The 20,011-nt window shown below is 50.2% G+C and overlaps 7 protein-coding genes across 7 annotated transcripts; 4 read left to right on the forward strand and 3 right to left on the reverse strand.

Moving 5' to 3' along the window:
• Nucleotides 1–90: 90 nt before the first annotated feature.
• On the forward strand, nt 91–888 carry acpA (acyl carrier protein; the record flags this gene model as incomplete). Its single annotated transcript, XM_022534658.1, has 6 exons — nt 91–300; nt 398–415; nt 505–585; nt 653–701; nt 776–814; nt 881–888. The coding sequence occupies 6 exons, from the start codon at nt 91–93 to the stop codon at nt 886–888; spliced, it is 405 nt and encodes a 134-aa protein (XP_022386616.1).
• A 1,092-nt stretch (nt 889–1,980) lies between these two features.
• ABOM_007530 (GOLPH3/VPS74 family protein) lies at nt 1,981–3,269 on the forward strand (the record flags this gene model as incomplete). Its single annotated transcript, XM_022534659.1, has 4 exons — nt 1,981–2,250; nt 2,345–2,591; nt 2,666–3,159; nt 3,219–3,269. The coding sequence occupies 4 exons, from the start codon at nt 1,981–1,983 to the stop codon at nt 3,267–3,269; spliced, it is 1,062 nt and encodes a 353-aa protein (XP_022386654.1).
• A 1,200-nt stretch (nt 3,270–4,469) lies between these two features.
• Nucleotides 4,470–5,627, reverse strand: ABOM_007531 (NADP-dependent oxidoreductase; the record flags this gene model as incomplete). The annotated part of the gene is made up of 1 exon (XM_022534660.1): nt 4,470–5,627. One exon carries the CDS (start codon nt 5,625–5,627, stop codon nt 4,470–4,472), a length of 1,158 nt encoding a protein of 385 aa, XP_022386605.1.
• Nucleotides 5,628–6,036: 409 nt separating this feature from the next.
• ABOM_007532 (phosphatidate phosphatase App1 family protein) lies at nt 6,037–7,269 on the reverse strand (the record flags this gene model as incomplete). Its single annotated transcript, XM_022534661.1, has 1 exon — nt 6,037–7,269. One exon carries the CDS (start codon nt 7,267–7,269, stop codon nt 6,037–6,039), a length of 1,233 nt encoding a protein of 410 aa, XP_022386652.1.
• Nucleotides 7,270–8,360: 1,091 nt separating this feature from the next.
• ABOM_007533 (RLI and DUF367 domain protein) lies at nt 8,361–9,528 on the reverse strand (the record flags this gene model as incomplete). Its single annotated transcript, XM_022534662.1, has 3 exons — nt 8,361–9,109; nt 9,170–9,306; nt 9,449–9,528. The coding sequence occupies 3 exons, from the start codon at nt 9,526–9,528 to the stop codon at nt 8,361–8,363; spliced, it is 966 nt and encodes a 321-aa protein (XP_022386653.1).
• A 499-nt stretch (nt 9,529–10,027) lies between these two features.
• On the forward strand, nt 10,028–12,328 carry ABOM_007534 (VHS domain protein; the record flags this gene model as incomplete). The annotated part of the gene is made up of 8 exons (XM_022534663.1): nt 10,028–10,094; nt 10,168–10,255; nt 10,304–10,379; nt 10,430–10,723; nt 10,775–11,047; nt 11,101–11,482; nt 11,531–12,069; nt 12,128–12,328. 8 exons carry the CDS (start codon nt 10,028–10,030, stop codon nt 12,326–12,328), a joined length of 1,920 nt encoding a protein of 639 aa, XP_022386623.1.
• Nucleotides 12,329–14,956: 2,628 nt separating this feature from the next.
• On the forward strand, nt 14,957–16,203 carry ABOM_007535 (uncharacterized protein; the record flags this gene model as incomplete). The annotated part of the gene is made up of 2 exons (XM_022534664.1): nt 14,957–15,021; nt 15,078–16,203. 2 exons carry the CDS (start codon nt 14,957–14,959, stop codon nt 16,201–16,203), a joined length of 1,191 nt encoding a protein of 396 aa, XP_022386651.1.
• Nucleotides 16,204–20,011: the final 3,808 nt, after the last annotated feature.

A 20,011-nucleotide genomic window follows, 5' to 3' on the forward strand; every position in this document is an offset into this window, starting at 1 on the left:
ACTCTCTCGTCACCACCGCCCTCCCTTTCTCTTTCCTACTTAATTCCCCGGCAATTGCGCCTTTCTTCCACTTCCTCTTAAACCGACACAATGTTCCGTTCCGCTGTTGTCCGCTCTTTGAGGGCCTCCGTGCCTCGTGCCGTCAGGGCCCCGGCTACCTTCCAGATCCGCAGCGCTCCTGCCGCTCAATTCGCTCCTCGCTTTGCCTACCAGGGCGTCCGTCTCTACTCCGCTCCTGCCGGTCTTAACAAGGAGGAAGCTGAGGGTCGGATAGTCAACCTTCTGAAGAACTTTGACAAGGTACGTCGACTTACTTTCCCGCCTCGGAAACGAAGACCATCCCAGAATCATCTACGGGAAACTTGAAAAATGGCTAATGTATCCAATTATCGCATAGGTTTCCGATGCCAGCAAGGTTAGTTCACATTTGTTGCCTCCGGGCGTTTGATGGGCCGGTTTAGACCCGCACGCAGAGCAGTGAACTAAGGGAATCAAATCTATCAGATCAACGGCGCTTCTCACTTCGCAAACGACCTTGGACTTGACAGCTTGGATACCGTGGAGGTTGTTATGGCCATTGAGGAGGTATGGATATCGCACGTTCCCTATTATATTGGCCTGGAGTTGAATCCTGACGTTTTATCTCGAACAGGAATTCAGCATTGAGATCCCCGACAAGGATGCCGATGCCATCCACAGTGGTAAGTCTTATCTGAATGAGGCCCTTTGATGGGCAGAATACGGTGATCGTCCATATACTCATCTTTTGATACAGTTGATAAGGCTGTTGAGTACATCCTTGCTCAGCCCGATGGTAAGTCATGCCTTGCTTTGACAATGTCAACGTGTATGAGTTGACCACGACTAACTGGTATCGCAGCCCACTAAATTATGTAATACGAAGGTCTGAATGATTTTGCGGGTTAGATAGAAAAGAAGGGGACGGTGGCGTGCATCTACATGGGGTCTCAGCGTGGAAACGCTACTTGTATGCTGATACATGCCGGTGTTGTTTCACCCTACTATATCGTGTATATCATCTTGAATGCAGTTTGATTGATTACTGTTGGGTGTGCGTTGCTACCAGGCTTCCTGAGGACCTCGCTATGCGTGCGCCAATATTTTGATATAAACCGCTCTAGCATGTAGGACTGGTGTTGTACGTTCGGTGATTGAATTGATGCGGGTCTCAAGATGGATTGGGCATGTTGTATATGCCATCCAGCCTCTTGAAATTTAAGACAAGTTAAGAGTGGATCTGAAACGGTGTTGCTCTGACGACTTTCACGAAGGATGACGTGGAGCGGAACAAGTGGAAGCGAACAAGACAAAATCTTAGAAATATACACGGATAAGAGGGGGGAAAGCCTGTAGCTGGAATGGTTTTCGTTCGATAGTTATTGTGTAAATAGATGATTCAATGGTTGCATATCTGTGTGTGTGTGTGTGAGAGAGAGAGAGCCAATGCTCTATATAGAGATTGGAACTTATGGGTCCCCTCCAGGTTAGATAAATTATGACATGGTTTTTGTGGTCCGTCACCGGAGAAGCATTGACGCTAAGGGGAGGAACAAAAGTTGGAAATGAGCCGTTAACTTAATACCAATCGAGAATTTCTTGGACTTCCAAAACACCATCGGGGTTTCTATTCTGGTGTCTGTTTGGCGCAAGGGACTCCATCTGGCCAGCCTGAATTTATTCCTATTGATCGACCGTTTCGGGACAGTTCCAGTTGCAACACTCTCCGCCTCGTGTCCTTCTTCCTCCTCCTCTTCCTCCCACTCTCTCCCCCCTGACAATTACCCGCCCAGCAAACTTTCGGGATATTCTTCCCTCACCCGTCAAGCACGCTATCTTCAAAAAATCTGGTAAACGGTCTATGTCGCAGGTCATAGCGGTATAGATTCCGGTTCCTGACATTCTTCCCGACCGTTCTTTCGCTCTCCTTTCCGCTCCCGAACTCCGATCCCCTATCTCCTCATGGCCTCAGCCGGGGGCTTGACTCGCCGACGAGGTGGCGGTCGAGTCGCTGGCGCAGACGAGAACGATGACAGCAGAGTCTCCTCGCCAGTCTCCAGAAATGGTTCTTCCTTGGACAACCGTATCCCCGAGACGTCGTTCACCAGTGCCGAGAATGGACACAAGATCGCATTCGACCCCAGAGACCTCAGCGAGACCGAGGAACGAAGCAAGCAGCCCAAGCTGACGTTGATGGAGGAAGTACTACTGCTGGGGTTGAAAGATAAACAGGTTAGTCTTGCGCCCGTACCTACTCGTTTACGCCAGGGAATGGCGCGTTGCGATACCCAGTCTGGATGCTGACGCCGGTTCGGGAAATCTCTAGGGTTATCTGTCTTTCTGGAACGAGAACATTTCGTACGCTTTGAGAGGATGTATTGTGATAGAATTGGCCCTCCGCGGTCGTATTAGCATGCAGAAGGATTCTTCTCGACGGCGCTTCCCCCTGGCCGATCGTGTGATTGAAGTCGTCGACGATACATTGACTGGGGAGGTCTTGCTGGACGAGGCGTTGAAGATGATGAAGTCGAGTGAGAAGATGAGTGTGAACTCCTGGATTGATCTCATGAGTGGTACGTACGACTTGATGCTCTCTTATGTTCGATGTTCGAGAGGGCCCCGGGTGCTAACGGGGGACGCGTGGCAGGTGAAACATGGAACTTGATGAAGATTGGCTACCAGTTGAAGCAAGTGCGTGAACGTCTGGCGAAGGGTCTTGTCGACAAGGGCATTCTTCGTACCGAGAAACGCAATTTCCTCCTCTTTGACATGGCTACACATCCTGTCGCCGACGGCGGCGCGAAAGACGACCTCCACCGTCGGGTGCGCAATGTGTGCAGCAATCGAACTGTGATTCTTCCGCCTAACCAGTGGCTTCCTGAGGACTCCGAGTTCCGCTACCTGCGGACGATCACGATGGTATGCGCAGCTTACGCGGCGAACGTCTTGGAAAACGCTCTGGTCACAATGAGCCATGAGGCTCGGGAGAGAGCCTTTGCGCAGGTGGATGAGTTACTGGCAGAGTACTCCCAGTGGCCATTTGCCCGGCGGGCGGGTGGTTCGCAGGCAATTGGAGCTAATTTGGCGGGGGCAATCAACGAGGAGGTGAACAAGGCCAAGGACAGAGAGCTTCAGTTGGAGGTATGCTCGTTTTCCTTCTGCAGACTATTGACTCGCAGCCACTAACGAAAGCCTCACAGATTGTTGCAGCATGTTTGAGCGTTTTCACTAGACTCGACTCCTTGCTTTAGGAGCTTTCTTCTATCACCACCCTCTGTCCCTCCACTCTTTGCCTTCGCCGTCCATCTTATTTATTCCCCTGATCCCTCTCCCAGAAAATTTCAGCAGGAGTTCTTCTTTTACTTTGCTATTTTGGCTACTTAGCAGTAGTTTCCGGCATGCGGTTGGAATTGGGCGGAGTGACTTTATATGATTCAGCCGTCGAATACGGTCCTATGCATTCTTCTACGAAATGTTCGATTTCTCTGATCTCCCTCGATCTGTTCTTGTCTGTTTATCCATGGCTTTCTTTCCCGTCGACCACGTTAGCATTACGAGCATATCCTTTCCGTTCAGATGATCAGGGCATGTGTATTCCATAGAATCGCGCACGAAGCATACCTAGCCATCAACGCAAGCCAAAATTATGGACAAAGAGAACCAGAAAAGCACAAGAGAAAGGGAAGACACAACCAATCATTCCATCATCCTTTACAAGGCCCGCATCCCATGTCCCGATTGATAAAAAAAAAAAAGGCGAAGCCAACTGGTTTGCGGCTCAAGGGAATATGAAAAAGAAAGAGCAACAGACAAAAGCAAGAAAGTAGGAGGAGAATAGGCTGGAACAGTGTCTTCATGATTTTCCTTTTTTCATCCCCTTACTATGTTTCTTTTTCTTACCCTTCTTGTCTACGAACTTATTTTTACCGATTTTTGCCCATCTAATGAATCGATCAATTAACTTCTTTTCTTCTTCATGATGTTTATTCATTGATGGCTGTTGTACCTTATCTTGCTGATCTGTTTCTCTGATCTGAAGATCACTGTCTTACTCCCTCTTTTACTTCTTGCCTTTCTTGTGTATATCAGGTTCGTGGAAGGTGAGTGCTGATTGTTTCGTTCTCTTGAGGTGTGTATGCTTGAATTTGTCTATTTTGCCCTTTTTTCCCCCTCCCATGTTTGGCTATGGTTTAAGAACCGTTTTCTCTACGTTCTGGTATGTCGTTATTTAATGTGAGTATTGTTGATATTGATCATGTTTATGTTGGAGTAAGTCGTAGATTAGGACTTAAAGAGTCTAGGCTACCAAGTACGAAGATAACAGTGTAGCATTCTACATGAAAATCAGAAAAGTCAACTAAATGCCGCTCGATGCTATGGAATCAATGTACTGAATGTGAACAAACAAATAAAAGAAATATCCGAAAAGATGAGATAGAGAAAGATAAAGATCAAATGTTCACCCGGAAGACCATCATGCCTCCTCTCCTACCTCCACCAGCACCAGCTGCCTCAGACGCTAGGACATCCACTCCATGGGCCAGATCTACGATACTCTGAACCCGACCTCGGATGGAACCCTCTTCGACTAGTTCCGCAATGCGGGCTAGTGCTTTGCCATCCGGGTTCAAGGCGACGAATCGACTGAACAGACCTTGTTTCTGGGTCTGGGCTTCTCTATCGGCGGTCTTGGGCTGAACGGCTGTATCGTCTACGGCGGTCAGGACGATGCCATTGTTTTTGACGACGTCGGATGAGTGGGCGAGATTGAACATCTGTTCTCCGGCGCAGTCGAGGATGATGTCGACTGGATCCCATTTGTTCTTGCGGAAGATCTTGGCGAGGTCGAAGTCTTGCGGTAAGGGGAGCGCGGCGTCGATGACCTCGTCCACCTGGACTTGGTCGCGTAGGAAGCCGTCGTGCTCCGGGCATGAGCAGGTGGCGCAGATCCATGGCCGGTAGTGTGGAAAGAGGGATCGAGCTCGGAGCAGTTGAAGCGCCTGGGCAGCGACCTCGTTCTCACGGGCATTGGTCACCAGAATGCGCAGCTCACGATGTGCATCGCCGTTGTCGAGGCCCCCGTATGTGAACAAAGCCTGCCATGCTGTGAGAGCAGGTCCAGGGATGGTAGATGCCTCGGCGGCGCTGATATTCTTCGGCTTCAACGCGATCTCATCTTCGGTTGCGAGTGTATAGTCCGCAGCGGCGCCGTCGCGGGTGTTGCTAATGAGCCCAAAGACGGTGTCGGCGACCTTGAACTTTGGGCCATCTGGTTTATTGTGGTCCTTGGTGGGAGTACTAATGACTATGCCGCAGTAGTTGTGTAGGGGAATCTGAGGGATTGATTTTGACGGATGGAGGGTTCGAGCGAGCCTTAGTCCGTCATGGGAGAAAGCCGCTGTTTGAACCTTAATGAGGTACTGATTTGCCGCTGGCTTTGGCACCGGGAAGTCCGTGTCGAAGATCATCCCCGAATCCACCCTGGGCGCATCCAAAGCCGTCTGATCGGTGATGGCAGTAGAAGCCGGTCGGTGATATAGGGCTCTCATAGTCCCCGGGACGAACGTTTGCTCGTCCATTGTAGTAGAAAAGGGTTTTGCTGGCTTCATTATGGTTTAGTGTAGGGTATATGTGTGATACAGCGTCGGCCCTACTCTGTTTTCTCTAATTTGGACGATGACTATAACCCCGATCGGAGCAATGTGTATATAACCCGCCAACACAGAGTTCGCCTCTCAATTGCAGTATCGTGCACCAAAGTGCCGTCAACACCGGTTATGACCGTCCCATGAAGTAAGTTTCGCAACTCTGTAATGAAAGCAACTCATTTAAGAGTTAAGTTCTGAGTGCGAGCTGTGGGGATCGCCAGGCTTCCGGTGATGTAGATAATCTCATGTTGACGTAACTAACTAACGAGGATCTACTTCTGCTTATATCAGCAACAGCTATTTATGCTTCGCCTTAAGCTTGCAACACACCATGCAGGATAAACCTGTTGCTGTGAATATATCCTTGCCATTAATACGTCTCGTGAGAGGCATGCGTGGTAGTGTCAACGTTTAGATCACCCACGAAGTCGAACACTGCTTCGGCTTGTTCGAATACCTTCCATATTCGGTCCGGAACACCCTGAAAAGCTGCCTCGAACCTCTCTGGAGAATTTTGATCCTCTAGATGTGGGACATCGGTGACTTTCCTGATCCAAATGGCGCGGATCCAATGTGGATGCTTCTTATAGATCTCTGCGTACGCTTCCGGATCCTTTTGGGTTGAGTCGCCGATACAAATGACTTCTCGCTGAGGGAACTGGCGTCGAATTTTCTCGATTTGTTTTACCTTGTATTCCATGGTATTTACTGTAAATGACTTGACCAGTTCACTGACGTCCAGCCAAGAGGAATCTCGGAGGATCAAAGTCCCAGGATTGAAATGTGTATGAATAAACGTTCTCAGGAACGGATACAGATTGTACGGCGAAGCGGATACATAGAACCATGCTGGCGCAAGTTCTCTGTGTATGTGAGAATATAGCTCAGGCATTCCGGCAATAGGCCTCGGCTCTTCGACAAAGGTTGTCCGAAGAATTCCAGTAGACTCGGAGGTTTTGGTATACTTGATCGTATCATCGATATCTGATATCACGAGCCAACCTTTTGGGCCAGCGAAGTAGGTTCGCATTGCGATATTGTCTCTCGAGCCACGGAGATACGAGCGAACTACAATTCCATCTGCGATGCGACGGCTGCCCATATTCACCACCTGACTGCTGATGCCATTGCTGTTTGTCGGGCCAAGTTGCTGGATGATCGTAGTGCTATTCGGCTGCGGAATTTCGAGCATCATCATATGCGCAGGCATAACGTGATATAGGAAAGGCTGTAACCGTCGGGTTATTTGATGGCGTGTCTCCCTTTCGGTGCCTATTTCTCCGTCGAGGCCAATGAGATCCGCAATCATGGCAACGATCTTACTCATATCCTTCCGGCTGTCTTTTCGAAAAACGCAAGCCACGACTTCTGCGTGCCACGATTCTTTCAGCCCCTTAGCAATGGGGGTTGTGCGTAGATACGCAGTATTATCGAATAACCACACTGTATGCTCTCGGGTATCTACTGCCTGAAGCGAAGGCTGCTTCCATAGGAAGGAGGTCAGGAAGTATAGCATCGAATCTCTCCTCCACGAGCGGTACCCCAAGCGCTCGAGCTTCTGGATGACTGGGGGGTGTTTCGTTTGAGCGGTCGATGATGCCATCCTGAGGGTGTTACAAGTGGTCTTTTGATGTCAAGGTAGAGTAAGAGGTAAAATAGTCCACCGAGCGATGATGGTTTCGTAATTTAAGTGAGTCCGGAGCACTCTGTTCTGAGAAAAATTAACCAGAGACTAATAGTTCACAGAACAAGCTCGGAGTCAATTGCGGTACTTTCCCTGTGTCTATTCTTATATCACCCAGCAAATATGCGCGAGGCTGATAGTCCTCCTGATCTTCGCATGTACTTCATCGTATTGGTCCTGAGCCACGGGGCAATGAGCCATACTGGTTCGAGCGCAAATTAATCTGAGTCATTATCATCAGGAACAGTCAGGCGAACGAAAGGTCAGGGCGGACTTTTCTATAGCGGGTAATAGATTAGCTGTGACCGCGAATGAAAGAGGTCGTCTGTCGTATAGTCCGGCGAGTGATGGCTCATCGCTTGGCGCCCGATACAACCAAGTCAGCATGGGGTTGCTTGTGACCCTATCAGATTTCTCGGTTTTCCGCGGCGCCTGACCGTCTAAGGCACAGCTGTGAAAGTGATCGAACCAACGCCTGCGAAATTCCAGTTTAGACGTAATGCTGCAGGAACGTGGGTCTGTAGTGACGCTGGCCAGTGAACAGTCCGGCTGCTACTATGTGAATGCGTCCCATTTGCCCCTGGCTTCTTGCCCCCCAGGTTCTGTTTGTTGTCATTTGGCATCATTGTCGTGTTGCAGGGTGGAGGAAAGAAGATGTAGGCGGAGCAGATCATGGGAATCAAACAGTTCGCCTTCATTGGTCTGTCTCATTGGTCCGGCCTCGAAGGTACAGCCACCCGGCTTCTTAACATATTGCCCTTGTAAGGCTGATGGACGACATTGAAGAGAAAAGAGAAAAGAGAGAGAGAGAGAGAGAGAGAGAGAGAGAGAAGAAAGAAAAATAATACCTCTATGTAAACTTTTATTTCATCAACCTCATATGTCATAAAATCTGTACATTAAATGGTTTGTCCTTTTACCAATATGCGGCTGTTTCCTGCTCCCCCCCTGAATCCCGAAGAGTGTTCGAAGAAAAGCAAGCAAGACGCAGAATAAAATCAGACCGAGAGCTACCACCGCTTAGGAGCACTAATCACCGTTCGAGAAAACGACGCGCTGAGGGTGTCGTTCCCTTTTTTCCGGGTCGCAGCAATAATACCTGTCCGATCCGTCACCGGTGTCGCATCGATGATATTGTCAAACGCTTCGTCGTCACTCCCACCCGCAGACCCGGACTCGGCGTCTGAGTCTTCAACCGGCCCTGCATCTGGACGTGTGATCTTCTCAGGTTGGGGCTTGTCGGGAATCGTAGGATTCTGAAAAGACTTGGAGTTGAGAATTTTGCGGCGGATTTCGGCCATCTGCTCTTCTTCTTCAGAGTCATCCGAAATGGCAAAAGGGTCTTTTTCTTCTTCCGGCTCTTCCTCTTCATCATTCTTCTCTTTGTCTTTGTCGCCCTCTTCATCATCTTCGCTATCCTTATTATCGGAATCAGAATCATCTGCCCTCCGGTTCGTATTTCCCACTGTCCACATATCATCGGCACCTTCGACACGACTGTCTTCGTATTCTTTCTCAATCTTAGCCAACCACTCTTCCTCGGTCCGTTTGATGTCTTCTTCTGTGGCGCAGGCGGCGTATCGCTTCAGGAGTTGCGAATTAATATCGAGGAAAGCTTCGCCGTAACTGAAATGCTTAAGAACCTCTCTAGCCCAATCTTCATGACCGCAAATACAGAAGCAGGCTGCCAGGGCTTCGACACAGTTTAACCGCCATGGCCGTCCGTAGTTCACTGTGTTGGCTGCGACGAGATAGGGCACTGGGTTTATTAGTATGTAGATCAACACCGCCTATTAAGCAGCTTTGAAGGTCAACATACGAAGTCTTTCACACTTTCCTCCTATGCGCGAGAAAGGTACTTCCTTCAATCTTACCCATGAGCATTCCACTACTGCAGCGCCATATTGTTCTAGTATGTCTCGGTCCGCAGGGGAGATGATTTTCTTCGCATTCGGACTGCAGTCGCCTTGTTAGTTTACTAGAGAAGCGAGAAAAGCGAAGTGATCTTTGAAAGGCAGTAGGAGGGGGGTACAAAGTATGGAGGGGGAAAATTGGTTTACGTACGAAACGACGACACCTGGATACTTTTGTCCAATACCTAGCTCCCGCATCAATCCCAAATGCATCAATCTCTTGCCCGAGCATCGCTTCGGGTCGCAGTGTCCCAGATCCCAACATGCTGCTTTGAAAGGGAGCCTGTCGGAGGACTCGCCGTCGCCGCGGGGCACTGGACGTGGGCGGGTGTTGAGGAAAATTTCTTGCCTCCGCGGGCGTAGTTGTCTTTCTTATGTCGGACCATGTCGAAAGATAGGTTGAAATAATGATAATTTCGTTACTTTCTAATCCCTCGAGTTCACAAGGAAGAGTTTTTATGTGGAAGGTGAAGAGGTGGTCAAATCGATGCGGAGGACTAGTTTCAATGAGTAGTTCATGTATGTTCATAGAAGGAAAGACGGCGGCGACGGAAGCGCCAACACGTGGAGCTCAACCCAACTAGAGTTTAAGTGACGCCCGCGCCCGCAACTTGCTTTTGGCCAGCATCTATCTTTCTTTCCCTATCACTTCGCCTTCTTTCCTTTGTCTCCGTCCCTGCGCCCCGGTCGGACATTGTCCATAGGGGCTTCAATTATTGTCCGTTACCTTTCCCGTCACCACCCTGGAGGCCGCATCAGCACGAATGGCAGCTAGGGACCGCTTTGGTGCCTATGCTGACCTGGGCCTAACTCCGCTGCAACGAGCTGTTCGTATGTTACCAATCCACCCCCGCTACTTGAGTAGCAAGAGTATATTCTAACTCCTCTTGTGCGTGTTCACTAGGCCATGCTTGCGATATCTCTCACTACGAACCCAACCTTGCCCTGAACCTCGAAGTTGCGGACTTGATCAATTCCAAGAAAGGCAATGCGTGAGTCGCTGTCGATCCAGTAGGATGGCGCATTCTTACGGTCTACAGTCCCCGTGAAGCAGCACTTGAGATTGTCCGTCTGATCAACTCCCGGAACCAAAATGTCTCCTTACTGGCGTTGGCTGTAGGTTTACCGATCTTCGGAGAAGCTAGTGCGGGGCTGACGTAGTATAGCTCCTCGACATTTGTGTCAAGAATTGCGGATACCCTTTCCACCTTCAAATCAGTACCAAAGAGTTTCTGAATGAGCTGGTCCGACGGTTTCCTGAGAGGCCGGCGTTGCGCCCCTCGAGGGTTCAACATCGCATTTTAGAGTCGATCGAGGAATGGAGGCAGACTATTTGTCAGACGTCGAGGTACAAGGAGGATTTGGGGCATATTCGGGATATGCACCGTCTTCTGCTCTACAAGGGCTACGTCTTTCCTGAAATCCGAAACGAGGATGCCGCAGTTTTGAATCCCAGTGACGTAGGTTCTCCTATCAGGGCTAGTTTTAGGATAGCTAGCTGACATTCCCAGAATCTTCGCTCCGCTGAGGAGATGGAGGAAGAAGAGAAAGAGGCCCAGTCAGCGAAGCTCCAGGAGTTGATCCGTCGAGGCACACCGGCGGATTTACAAGAAGCGAACCGGTTGATGAAGGTGATGGCCGGATTTGACAATCGACACAAAACCGACTACCGGGCTAAGGCGGCAGAGGAGGTCGCTAAGGTACAGCAGAAGGCCAAGATCCTGGAGGAGATGTTACAGAGCCAGCAACCGGGAGAACGAATCGCAGAAGGGGATGTATTCGAGGTAGGTTCAACACTGGCTATGTGGGGGAGTTGCCACTAACGTCTTCCGCTTAGGAACTTGCCAATGCTTTACAAAGCGCTCACCCTAAGATTCAGAAAATGTGTGAGGAGGAGTCCGACGATCCAGAGGCTGTCCACAAATTGTTAGAGATCAATGACAGCATACACCGCACCATCGAACGGTACAAACTAGTCAAGAAGGGCGATCTGGAGGCTGCATCGAAGATTCCCAAGGGCACTCTGGGAACAACGACCGGTGTGTCGAAGAATGCGAAAAATGAATTGTCCCTCATCGATTTCGACCCAGAACCCAGTTCAAACGGCAATGCCTCGCAACCAGCGGGCGGCAGTTCTCTCGAGAACGATCTGCTTGGCCTCTCGATAGAAGAGCCAGCCTTCACTGGAGGTATCTCCCTAGGACCTGGACCTGGACCTGGTAGGTAGTTTTTCTAAAGAGCCTCGACCTATTGCTAACTGAGTGTAGTGACCCCAATGCCTTCTTCTACACCGCCCATACAGCAGGCCCCTTCGGCATTCAAACCCAACTATGATATCCTGGCTTCGTTGAATTCATCCCGCCCTGCGTCTCAATCATCTACGCCTGCACCCGCAGCGATGCGGCCACAGAGCACCACAGCTACCCCACCTCCGTCCGATCCTTTCGCCTCGCTGGTATCTGCCAGCCCGCGACACCCTAGTCCGTTCCCCTCGGGAGCCTCCAGTCAACAGTCCGCATCGGCGGCACCTTCCCTCCTCGATCTGGCAGGAGCCAGCTCGCCGCAGCCCCCAGCCGGTCACACGAAAGCGGCCGACGAGGACGAGTGGGATTTCACGTCCTCTCTCCCAGAAAGTAACACTCTCCCGACCACGAATCGGGTGCAGGTGTTGAACTCGTCGTTGCGGGTTGAATTTGTGGCGCGGCGGCACCCCCAGCAGGCCCGGCAGATTCATATGGTGGCACTCTTTTCCAATGGCACCAATCAGCCACTAGGCGAGCTGCACTTCCAAGTTGCTGTGGAGAAGGTCAGTTACGGTGGTTTAATGTATAGAGTTCAGAGTTCAGGGGCTAATGCAAGACCAGGCATATACGTTGCAGCTTCGGCCCCAATCCGGGCGGGATATTGCTCCTCTCCAGGCCAACGGAGTGCAGCAGGAAATGTTGGTGAGTGGCGTGGAAGCGGGTAAAGGTAGTTCCATTAAGATGCGGTTCAAGGTTTCGTACCGGGTGGGCAACGAGCAAAAGGAGGAGCAGGGAATGGTCCCTTCGTTAGGAATTGCTTAGAGGGAGAGAGAGAGAGAGAGAGAGAGTATTGAGAGATGATCGCGAACGGGATTCGTTTCTACTTTGGTGCTGTCGTGTTGTTCAGTTCTCCAGCCTGCATTCTTGTCTATACCTGACCAACTTTCTGATGCCATTTGATGAGCGATATTTGGTGAAATTAAGTTTGTGAGATTGATTGGGTCCTCTTGCAGCGTTTTCTGATTGATTTCGAGTAGAAAAAGCTACTGATGCGTGAGTGATATCTGATGCCTGTTTGGGAAAAAGCCGCCTTCGGTCAGGGGGATCGGGACTCATACTCTCTATAGTATATCTTGATTTGATTTGATTTGACCTTACTTTACTTTATTTTATTCTATTTTATATTGGCTTGATCTAGAAAGGTACATGCCGTTCCTGCCTTGGTTCTCGGAGGGGAATGTAGGATGTTCAAGGCACGCGACGCCATGTACCGCTCAAGTATAGAGATAGACTTTTGGAGGTACTTTGATTGTTCGGTCGATTCGTTCGTTACAGGCAGCCTTGTGCTGGTAGGTACTGAGTCCAGTAAGTGCTGTATGCAGTAACAGTAACGGTAACGGTAACAGTAACGCACGTCGGACAATCGACGGAGTGGCGTCATCCGTGTGGCGTCCGGCCGAAAACTAACCCGGATAGGTAACGCTAGTCAGCTTGGAATCTCTTTGAAAACGATAGTGATGCTGATTCTCTGCTCATATTGAACCCAGATCAACCTGATGGCAAAAACATGGGCTCGACCCATCTGCCGGGAGTCGGGACTGTCCCCGAGGAATTCCCTCTTTGGGGTCCGATGTGCGGTCATGGCGAGGAACCAGAAGTCCCCAATTTAAATGGCTCAAGGTTTTTCTGCTTCCTCTGGACAGGCGCAGGTCGCCGGTCGCCAAGAGAATATTTTATGGAAGATCATCCGGTCGCACAGCCATGGTATCTGGTGAAATGGGTTGAGGGGGTACCTGTGGTTTGCATCTCGTACCTTTGGCCTTGCAAGCAGGTTAGATAATTACCGAGGACCAACGGAAGACATTCATGGCGGTTGGTTTGTTAGGGTTCCTGCAGGTGCACGCGGCTTTCATGCAGGAGAACGTAGCCCTAATCGACGCCGAGTTGCCCAACGTGACGGCCCTGCCAACCTCTCAGAGTGTGACTGGAAAATTCCCCGGTGAGCAATCCAAGAGGCTACACAGTATCAAAACCCTTAGTGCGATGCTGGAGGGATTCGTCATCCCCTCGTGCTTTGATTGAATCGGATCCCTGACCGATTAGCAGTGCCTTAGCGGCATCTCGTCAGCAATCTCTAATTTGTCATGCCCCCCCCTCACGGCGTTTGAGATGGGCTTCGACATGAAATTGCCCAATCTGGCCTCTGAGAGACCCGGACCCAGTCACATGGGGGGGGAAGGTCTTGGACCTTTCCCCATCGTGTGAGTGGGGAGAGGGAGATCACCGAGAGGCCCCGAAGTAAAATCGTTAGGCTAAGTACTAAACTCCTTCGCCATCGGGCTCTGGGACAGATGGTCCGTGCGATCAATCACAGTTCCCTTCGTGCCCGGTCCAACTCATAGAGTTTACTGATAGACGTGGTCTCTGGTGGTGCTCTACCAATGGACGTCCCATCCCCAGTCTTAGGGCAGGTAAACCCAGTGGAATCCTTTTTACTGCCGTTGACCAACAGGCTGTGATGGAAAACAAAAGTCAATCTGGGGGAGGCGCATACCGCCTTGGCTCGTCCTTTGCTTTCCCAAGTTACTGGGATCCTCTGCACAGGGTGAAACTGGCGACCGTTGATGTTCGTGCCTGCTACTGCAGGGGTTAACGGCCGAATCAGGTGGGATTCCGACTGGAGATCCTCCAGAACGTTTGGTCGGTGATGTCGACTGGGGAGGATCCTCATGCAGCGCAACCTCCCCATTTGGTCTAGACTCTGGACATGTTTCGACTTCTGTTATAGTGTTACTTTTAGCGTCCTCTGCTTATCGTGGGGAAGTAAAATCGAAAAGCCAGCCCATCGTGCTCGTGTAATTTGCCTCCTATCCTGGAAAATGGTTCCGGTACTACGCAAATGCCCGCTTCGCTTCGAGTCTGTTTTGTACTTTTTCTTCACTTGCTGAAATTCCCAAGAGACTCCTCTCGAGCGGAACCGACCCAAGGTTAAGCCCTCTACTACGCAGTGCCAGCAGTGCGAGAACTTTGGCCGGAGTAGGATCCACGGAACGGCCGGCAGCCAGACTTTGACCGGCCCTTAGGTCGAGGATCCGAAGTTGAACTTGCTCCAAGTGAGTGGCTCGCCTAGGCCCCCCTCTGGTGCCAATATACTTGACAGCTGCGCTGCAAAGTTAATAGGGGGGGGAAGAGAGGTGGATTTTCGTGCACGACCAAAAGCCCCGTCGGCCACTACTACATATTTAAATACTACTGTCTCGTTTACTTCTTCGCTCGTTTGCCCCCCCCCCCCCTTCCGCGGCCTCTTTTGCGAGCTGAGATAAGTCCTGTTTATATTTATACTATCGTACCTGCCATTTTATTTTCTCTGAAGCCCCGTACACCGATACGTATATGACTCCCCTCTCGATCCACCTTCAATAGCCCGGCCATTCCAATTCCATCGCCGCCATGGCTTCCCCCATTGAGTTTGAGATCTCGCCAAACCCTCGTACCCGTGAGGAAAACCAAGAACGGTAGGTCTCTTTCTCTTTCTCTCTCTCTCCTAGAGGGATCCGACTAATGAGACCAGAGCGTTCATTGCTGCCTCTCGGCGGAAAGATCGGAGCCTCGATGCCCGTCTAGAATCGGCCAACCGTGCGTCTCAGCTGCACAAGCAGCGGACGGGCAAAGCACTCCTGATTACTCGGGAGATTGTCGAAAAAGAGGCCATGTATGAAGAAGTCGATGATCGCTACAAGGAGAAACTACAACGCATGCTGGAAGCTCAGAATTTGCAAATCAACACCCAATTCCAACAGAATCTCCTCGCCACCTTGGCCATGCGACCCGGCCTGCAGCATCGCCGGGCCTCCATGATGGCACAGCGCGGCCCCATGGACGGGGTGCGCAAAATGAGCCTGGACCTTTCAAGCATCCGCAGCTCCTTCTCGGAGGGCATGCGTGGGAGCCCGATCACTAGCCCCATGGCCATGAGCGGCAACCAGAGCTACGTGATGTCGCCCTCGTACGACGGGAACTCACATTCCCCGTCCTCATTCCATCCCAACGTGGTGCCCGCCTCGTCGGGTCCCATGCCATCCTACATTGCCCATCAGTCGACCCCCACATGGCCCGCTCACATCGGCCCGCAGCACGTTCGATCGCCTTGGGCTGGCTTCAACCCTGGTGACATGAACATGCCGGTGCGCCAGTTCCGAGACCGTCTGGGTTCTGCACCGGTTATTCCCGTGCACGCGATCCCCTCCAGTGCCGCATACCGACCGACGCCCATGCCTCAACATAGTCGCAACCGCTCCGAACCAGGCCAAACGCCTGCCCAACGGATGCCGTCCCACACACCCTCCGTCGAGAACACTCCGAGGGTGGAGCCTCGCCTCGACGGCCTTCCCAATGAAGCCTTGCCGACCACCTTTCCGACTCCCGATCTCTGTCCCACCCCCAGCACGCCGCACTCGCCTACCTCCACCGCGAAACACAGCGACGTGGCCTTCGACACCCTGGATCCCAAGGAATCCGACTGTGTCTCCTTCTCGCAGCCGTTCCTGGACCAGGACTTCGTCGACTTCCAGGGCCTCTCGTTCTCCTTGGGTAGTAACCCGACCATCCCCTCGTTCGACAACACGCTGCACCACCCGGAAACCGAATGGAAGCCGGACGAGGTGGTCCAAATGGACGACTGGCTCGTCGGTGCTTAACCTTGTCCCATTTCCATTTCCATTTTCTGTTTTTTTATTTTTATTTTTTGCTTTCAATGATGATCCTTGCATTACTACATAGGGTAGCTTAAGGGCCTTTCATCCTTTTTTTTTTCCTACTTGCTTTTAACTTATTTTTACTCATCTACAGCTTTGCTTTCTTTTCCAAGAGTTGAAGTTGCGCTGGACCAGTCAGGGCAATACCCCGGGATGAATGGCGTTTCAATTGGCTTGTACAATAATGAGAAATGAAAACTCATCCAAACATTTGAACCCTTTTTGTTTTCTCTAAGCTTTACTCTATACTTTGAAACATCTCCACCGTAGCAAAAAAAAAAAAAACCCCCCAGAAACTCTTGGAAAAAAAAGTAATAAAAATACTCAATAAAAAAAGTATGTTCCAACAAGTACATAGCTCGAAACAGGAACAACAAGGTTACAACAGCTCCACCCGCCAAGAAACGCCGCAAACAGTAAAGCAGCAGGAAAGCAGAAATGTCACTACACCACTGTCACCTCCCAAGCAACAGCAACTTTAACCTAAAGGAAAGGAAAGAAAAGAAACAAGAACGCAAAAAAAAGACTCTCCACTAGGCTGATCTTGCATGGATATTCCATTTCAAAACCTAGATCGAGGTCCATACCGAAAACAGCCAGATTCCGCAGGGTTTAAGATTTGACTTGTTTTTTTCTTTGGGCAAAAAAAAAAAAGAAAAAAAAACAAAGGGTGAAGAAGCCGAAGACCCTTTGCAACAAGTTGGAGCTACTATTAATAAATAATTGATGGGCCTACCGTAGTTTCCCCCATCGTGAGTTTCTCCCATAGTAGACAATAATTGAACTAGCTGAAACTACTCAGATAATAGTTCATAGTTAATATGCAAAGTAAAGTTAAGTCAAGTCTTTGATTAAAATAAACCACATCCCCGCACTCGACAATATTCCCCCCTCCCCTCTCCCCCCTCCCCCTCCTCCTCAGATACTAAGACAGTCTGAAACGCAACTAAGCCACCACTAGTCAAAAAACAGAAAAAAGAAAAATCCATCCCAACCGATCGGAACCCTCAACCCCGCACAGACCACCAAGAAAAAAAAAGCTCCTGTGGGTCCTTTTCTCTCCTCCTCACCCGGAATAGGCTTAGTCCACTTGGACCCTCGCTCAATCTCCACTTCCCAGGTTGGAGGGGGAATTCCTGTTTCGGGCCTAGCGGACCCACTCACGGCGAAAGTTTGTTCGTACGACGCAGGCTTGCTTGCTCATTGGGTTCCGGTTGTCTGGAGGAGTTGATGTGTAAGGGGTTGGTAATTGGCCTGGATCCTTTTTTTTTTTTGTACGTTATGGTGTGGCTGGCTGGTTTTTGTAGTCCATTGGTTTTGGTGATATTTGAACAGGGTTCGACATGCGTTTGTTTGTGAGTACCAGTATGGGGGGGACGGAGTACACGGTCGACGGAGGTGAGACTGCCATGTTCTCCGCTGGGATTGGGGGGATTCAATTGAAAGGGAGTTGCCCGTGGGTAACTGCATATAACATGTCCTTGTCCGTACTTCAATCTTCTACTAGCACTTCCTTCCCCCCACTGTACCTACTGTTAGTAGTAAATAGCTGTGTGCTTTCTGCCGCCGTTGATTCGCCAGCTCGCTACAAAAGTACCGAAGCAAAACTTGAATTAACTCGGGAAATTCAAATATACTCAAAGTTGCTCCAGCTCTTATCCACTTCCCATCCGGGGATTTCGTACGGTTGGGGATCGACACTCTCGTCCATACTTTGGGGGTGTCCGGCCTTTGCTGTCTATGTACTTACTTTTTGCTGGTCCCCCACTGTAATCTCCTAAAAAAGCTAAGGTTAATCAATCATTATACCCTGACCCCGGACACCCGCGACCCACTGATACTGGATGTACGAGTAGGAAAGGTAGGGAAGTAGTACCTCATAGTGTTGGAAAGTTAACGTGCAGTAGAGCAATTTCCCTGCATCTGCAACCTCCACTTACAAACTTCCCTGCTACTCCGTCGTTCCGCCCCCTATGTAACTTCCTCAAGTTCGCGTGCCCACTTACCTCCCTGGATTAGTAGTGTGTCTCTGTGTCCCTGCTGTCCCCCTCAATTCCAAATCAGATCACCGACGCCGGTAGGTATGTACTATTGTACTAGGTAGGGAAGTCCACCATTCAAGGGTTGGAAAGCTAGTAAGCTAGTTAGTTAACTACTAGTAACTACCCAGCTAGTGACTAACTATAGCTAAGCTACACTCCATCCATAAACACTCCATCCAAGGATCACAAACACAAATAACGATTAACAACCTCCCTGAACCAAACCCCCAAGGCGCAAAAAGACCTCATCTAGACATTATGATCCGGGCCGGGACCGTCCAGAGAGAGGCTTGAGGGTTAATTCTCCGTCGTAGGTTGGGAGGTCTTTTTTTTTTTTTCCTTTCTTTCTTTCCTTTTCTATTATTGTGTTTGCGGGGTTGGAGATTAAAGTGAGAGAGCTGCATGCGTGCTTCTTGCGAAGGAAAGTACTTTTCGGGGTGGATTGGAGGTACTCTTTTTGTTCCTTGGTACTTTACTACTACTCCTACTTCTGGGGGTGACGATGTTGGTAAGTTGTCTGGGGGTCGGCGATGTTACTGTTTCTGTTTCTACTGCGTCGGGTGTGTTCTGGCTGTGTGGGTGGTTGTTTGTCTTTCTTTCTTTCTTTTTTTTTTCGCTTGGAATTTGATTTGAATAATGTATGTTGTTTCAGATTGGCGGAGGTCGATCTTTGCTGTCTACAGGGTAGCAGTTGTACTAGTAGTTAATAGCAGAGGGTTATGCTGGTCCAGGCAAGACTATATGTTGAAGAATGCAATCCTCGATTGGGACCTACGAGGATCAAGGACCATCTTCTGGTACACCCCAGTTTTCCGTGAGCACCGACGACAACAACAACAACAACAACCACAACCACAACCACCACCACCACAGCTGCCCCGCTGAGCAAACACGAACAACAGCATACGGTCCCCCAAATCATAAACAAAATAAGAGAGGTAAGAGTCTTCAAAATAGAGCTAGCTACCTATAACTCCGGTCCACACGCCCCTCTTGCCCCCCACAGTAACATTAGCCCGAAAGAGAAACACATTGCGAATCGCCAGCCCATGGCTCCAGCGCACTTTGCCACTTCCCCAGACCACTTATATCAAGTTTGGGTGCTCGGCTGGGTGGGGATATTTACGCCCGCACGGTCGCCAGGTGAGATTGGGTTTCAGGGTGGAGTTATCTCGGTTTTCGACTTTTGGCTGTGGGATTGGTTGGGGCTCAGGCTGGGACCTCTAGGAAATGGGGAGTGGGTTAGGTCGTGCTGTGATATACTGGCGACCCGAGTGCTAATCCAGACTGGACTTACTGTTTGGGGGATCGGTGGGTGGAGGTTTTCAGATCTTGGATCCATGGTATCAGACGGATTGTGAAATCTGATTGGGGTTGGAGGGAAGCATGCTTGACGTTTGGGAACCTTTCGGGCTGGCCGATTCTTGCCGATCATTCTGCACATGGTTGAGTCAGGTTGGGATGGGTAGAGCCGGACATTTGAGTCGTTAGGGTTCATCTTATGGTCTGCATTGTGGATCGCTGGATTGGGGGGGGGGAGGGGAGGTTGCATAGGTATGGATCTGTTCTTGAATTTGGAGTTTCTTCTAACTCAATGCACTAGCCCTACTCCGTACGTACGCCGAAAACCACTTCGGGAAATTGATGAGGCATTTAGCAAGCAAGGGTCTTGAGAGAACGAATGTGGTGGTGGATGTGCCTTTTTCCTT

The sequence above is a fragment of the Aspergillus bombycis genome, assembly GCF_001792695.1.
Source record: "Aspergillus bombycis strain NRRL26010 chromosome Unknown contig00080, whole genome shotgun sequence".
NCBI lineage: Eukaryota > Fungi > Ascomycota > Eurotiomycetes > Eurotiales > Aspergillaceae > Aspergillus > Aspergillus bombycis.